This window comes from Dendrobates tinctorius, unplaced genomic scaffold, assembly GCF_039654945.1.
Source record: "Dendrobates tinctorius isolate UK_male_01 unplaced genomic scaffold, ASM3965494v1 ptg000065l, whole genome shotgun sequence".
In the NCBI taxonomy this organism is placed as follows: domain Eukaryota; kingdom Metazoa; phylum Chordata; class Amphibia; order Anura; family Dendrobatidae; genus Dendrobates; species Dendrobates tinctorius.
The window spans coordinates 35,126,482-35,131,459 of record NW_027361733.1 but is presented as its reverse complement, the minus strand read 5'-3'; the positions used below and the strand labels follow the sequence as shown (position 1 = coordinate 35,131,459).

At 44.5% G+C, this 4,978-nt stretch overlaps 1 protein-coding gene across 1 annotated transcript; it reads right to left on the bottom strand.

Annotated features, from left to right (window-relative positions):
* Positions 1–512: 512 nt before the first annotated feature.
* Positions 513–4,224, bottom strand: LOC141094904 (uncharacterized). The gene is made up of 2 exons (XM_073580935.1): positions 3,668–4,224; positions 513–1,513 (listed from the first exon to the last, which is right to left on the bottom strand). The coding sequence occupies exons 1-2, from the start codon at positions 4,197–4,199 to the stop codon at positions 1,434–1,436; spliced, it is 612 nt and encodes a 203-aa protein (XP_073437036.1). The 5' UTR covers positions 4,200–4,224; the 3' UTR covers positions 513–1,433.
* Between the last annotated feature and the right edge of the window lie 754 nt (positions 4,225–4,978).

Genomic DNA, 4,978 nt, shown 5'->3' with positions numbered 1-4,978 from the left:
AGCACGGACGGCCGCAGGGGAAGAAGCGGCTACTGTAAGCCGCTGTTCCCCTGCATGTGGTGCTGAACTCTGCTGTCATTCTTCCCTGCTCTGCCAGCAACATTTTAAAAAATGTGCAAAATTAACACTTAATTTAAGATTCAATGGGTAATATAAAGAGCAAAAAGTATCTTCCCGGGCAGAAAATTGTAATTTGTCCGCCGTAAAATGCATTTATTGTCCTCCATAAATGTATGTGCTAAGAATTAGGCTGAGAAGAAATTCTTCACATAGCCAACCAGCTGGCATTGTTTACCACTAGCAACTGACGAAAAGCAGTGAAAAAGTCCTCATATCACAAGGTAAAGTGCAAAGTAGGTTTTTATTGAAAGGTGAAACAAACAGAACATGGCTAAAAAGTGACATTGGTAGGAAAAGAAAGGCCGGGTGACCATGGCAGCTCCAAATAAATAGTCATGAGAAATACATGAACATTGTGAAGTGTCTAACTGTCCAAACATAAATAATGTTTGCCCATGGTCGTGACCATAACTACAGGGAAAAAATTCCTACATGAATGATGACAGGCAAAAACATACAATATGGTAATAAAGGAGGCACTTACACAAGAAGGAGCAGCAAGGGAGACCACAGCCGTACCCCAACGCGCGGCGTTTCGGCGATAATGCCTTCCTCAGGGGGCATGTGTAACTGCTGACAAAGGCCCATTATATAGGGGAAGTGAAAGTGAAAGTAAAATCATGCCCAGGATCAAGACACACCCACCCATCGGTCACAGCTAATGCATACAAATCACAGGGGATGGTTGCAAGTGAAAGCACCAATCACGTCCAAGCACCGGACACACCCACCATCCCAGCCATTGAACACCGCTGACGCAGACAAAACACGGGCCCCCGTGCAGTCAAACGTCAGACGGTGGGCAGGAGGGAGGAGGGTGATGTCACGTGGTCCGTGACGCAATCGGCGCATGCGCAGTATGGACAGAGTCAACAGCGGCCATTTTGGAAAGGGGAAAAATGTAGGGGCAAAGCTGGAATCCGCACCAGCATATAATTAACAAAGTGTATAGCAGCCAATATAACGATAGACATAGGGGAGGCCAAAGTAGAATGGATATCATACTAAGTACAGGCAACCAATGGGTAGATAAATGTATCTATATCTGTATCTCTCTCTCTTACGGTACTATAATGTGTGCATGAGACAGGTAAATGTGAGAAAATGATAACAATAATAATAATACAAAAATGAAATAAAAGGAGTCCATACAAGAACCTAACTACACATGAACCAAATCAGGCTAGAAAAGGACATATATACACAGCATTATGTTGGCCCAAATGCAGAAAAAAAAAAAAAAAAAAAAAGAGAGAAATGTCCAGTCCAATGCAAAAATCAAGAGACCAGGTTGGGCGTGTAGTGAGGATCCGTTAGGCATCACATCCCCATGGAACAGGACTGAAATGTTCATCCACATGAGGGGCCGAGAGGCAGCAGAAACACGAAGTCACTATAATAAGAATAAAATAAATTAAAAACATGCTAAAAAACATACAAACCAATATCACATAAATGGATTATAGGAAAGGAGCAAAAGAGAGGCTCTCATTAAGGCCATGTGGGTGAACAGTCTTGAGTCGCCAGATCCACCGGGCTTCGAGCTGGCTGAGTCTTTTGGACAAACCCCCGCCTCGGACATCAATTTTGAGCGCATCAATACCTTTAACCTTCAATAGGGCAGCGTCACAGTCATGGAAATCAAAAAAATGACGTGGTATGGTTCTGAGGGTAGCGGGGTCATCATGTGTGCGTGCCGCTAAGATGCCCAGCACATGTTCCCTCACTCTTACTTTAAGTTGGCGTGTTGTGAGGCCGATATAAATCAGGCCACAAGGGCAGGTGGCATAATATATGACATATCTAGTGGTACAAGTTATTCTCTGACGAATATCATATGTAGTGGTACCACTAGAGTCACAAAAAGAGTTATCACGTATTATATTGGGACATGCCACACAACCACCACACGGGACACAGCCACCCCCAGGGCTGAGTTTATCCAAGAAGGTCTGTGGTTTACGAGCAATGTAATGACTGGAGACCAAATGGTCTCTAAGATTCTTAGAGCGCCTAAAGGACATGGATGGTCTAGGGGATAGAAATTGATTGATAATCGGGTCAACCCGAAGGATCGGCCAGGCTCTCTGTAAGACCATACGTACCTGGTTGGACCTCGAGCTAAATGTAGTAACGAACCTAATAGTCCCATTTTTATTTGGGCGCTGGACAAATTCAGAGCGATATAAAAGATCATGGCGGGAAGCATACTTGGCCCTATTAAGAGCCCGCTTGATGGACCTGTGGCTATAGCCACGTACCAGAAAACGTTGGCGCAAAATTTCAGCCTGCCTAAAAAAATCATCGTCCGTGGAGCAGATCCTACGAAGACGTAGGAACTGCCCCACGGGAACGGCACGAATAATGTGCTTCGGATGGCTAGAACTAGCATGTAACAAAGAATTAGTGGCGGTTGCCTTCCTGAAGATGTCCGTCTGCAGGACCCCAGCGCGGTCCCTCTTGATAGTAACATCTAAAAAATCAAGGGACTCCCCACTATATGAAAACGTTAGATGGATATTCTGATTGTTGCCATTCAAGAGAGTAATAAGTTGTTCAAGGTCGGCGGGTGTGCCATGCCAGACGAAGAAAATGTCATCAATGTACCGCGTCCACAGGGGGACACGGCACATTGAGAGACCTTTGTCTGACATGAAGAGGTCCCTCTCCCACAGCCCCAGGAAAAGACCCGCATAGGAGGGCGCATAGGCCGCACCCATCGCGGTCCCCTGGAGCTGTAGGTAGAAGGACCCCTTAAAGACAAAAAAATTGTGGGTGAGGGTGAACTCAAGTAGTCTCAGCAGGAGGACCCTTAAACCTGGACTGAGGTTGGAAGTACTTAAAAAGTATTTGACCGCCTTAAGGCCATCAGTGTGTTTGATGTTGGTATATAGGGATTCCACATCCGCTGAGACTAGAAGAGTATCACCCCCAAGGCACAACCCGTCGACCCTGCGTAATAGATCACCTGTATCACGAAGAAAGGAGGGAAGGCTAGTAACAAGGGGCTGCAGGTGGAAATCAATCCATTTGTTAACATTTTCCAAGAAATTCCCCCGTCCCGAGACAATGGGCCGCCCGGGTGGAACAGAGGAGCTCTTGTGGATCTTGGGGAGAAGATATAGGGTGGGGACTTTGGGTTCGGGTACGATAAGAGCATTATGTAGCTCTTTAGTGATAATGTCGTCCTGTGTAGCATTTTTAAGAATAGTCTCCAACATGATGGAGTAGGCAGAGAGAGGGTTATATGTTAATTTTTTATAACAGACGATGTTATTCAGTTGTCTAAATACCTCCTTCTCGTACATGTCTACCGGCCACAGGACGACATTACCACCCTTGTCAGCAGGTTTAATAAGAACCCCAGGTATATTTTGAAGTGCTCTCAGCCTACATCTCTCCCCAAGGGAAATATTGTCATTAGTAATAAACCGAGGAATATTATAGAACTCCTCCGTAACCACCCGGACGAACATGTCAATGGCAGCACAAGAGGATAATGGGGGGAACTTCTTGGATTTTGGTCGAATGGACGGGGGAATCTTACCTCCATCATTTTCATTTCCAGATGCCAGCTCCTCCAATATGGTTAACGCCGCCTGTTCCTCCTCTGTGGGAAACAGGGATTGCATGTCGTTAGAGTGAAAATATCTCTTGAATAGCAACGATCGCGCAAATAGGTGGAGATCCTTAATTGTATCAAATAGGTCAAAACCAGACGCTGGAGAGAAAGAGAGACCCCTACTGAGGAGCCGCAGATCTGCCGCAGAAAGGGAAACGTCACTAAGATTAATCACCTTATTATCGTGTCCAGAAGCGCCCAGATTCCGCTTGTACGGATGGAACGTATGGTCCCGCAATCTTGCCATCTCATTGTTGGAAGCAGATAGTGAAGAGGTAGACGATATATCAGACTTCCCACTCATGGAGGAGATCGACAGAGCAGAAGAAGCCTTACGTGAGGAAGGCTGGATAACACTCTGTCTCCATAAATAAACTCTCTTGGATGAGTAATCTCTAGAGTCCCTGTTAAATTTGGAAACTTGAGAATCCTGAATCTTTTTAACAAGGGAGTCCATAGTTTTATCAAGATCAGTCTCAAATTTAAGCATTTTATCAGGTGGACATAAGGTGCGGAATTCATTTAGGGACGTGTCAATTATAGTATCAAGATTATTAATAACAGATGTATTGTGCTCAATAAGCAATCTCATCAGATACTGAACATACATTACATGTTTCCTCCCACTTAGTGATGAAAGCCTCATCATCAATGGGAAAGGATGGGATAATTTTAACCCTCAGACCTCTGGGGATCATTTTGTTAGTTACATATTTGTCCAAAAAACTCCTGTTCCACCAAAGTTTGGACCTCTTAAGGAGCATATTTTTAATCACAGAAAATTTGTCCTCCAATCCTAAATCCGGAGTCTGTAATGAATCAGCCGTGTTGCCGCTGAACACCCGATCCATTTGGGACAGCCAGGTTTGTTCTCTGGCTCGGAAATCCATAGTGCTGACTGAGAGACCTGTGCATAACACAGCAAGGGTAAATCGTAGGAATGAAAGACAGCAAAATGTGCTGGAGTGGGTTATCAAAATCATAGTGATTTAGATGTGTTGGTAATCACAACCAAGATTCCAGCACATGAATGGATAGTGCAGAACACACTGCATATAACCATAGCAACTGACGAAAAGCAGTGAAAAAGTCCTCATATCACAAGGTAAAGTGCAAAGTAGGTTTTTATTGAAAGGTGAAACAAACAGAACATGGCTAAAAAGTGACATTGGTAGGAAAAGAAAGGCCGGGTGACCATGGCAGCTCCAAATAAATAGTCATGAGAAATACATGAAC

Excerpts from the sequence above, each read along its gene's own strand:
- LOC141094904 (XM_073580935.1), bottom strand. The coding sequence starts at position 4,199 with ATGGACTCCCTTGTTAAAAAGATTCAGGATTCTCAAGTTTCCAAATTT. Across the intron at positions 1,514-3,667 it reads TGGAAATGAAAATGATGGAG|TGACTTCGTGTTTCTGCTGC; the intron begins GTAAGATTCCCC and ends TTCTTATTATAG.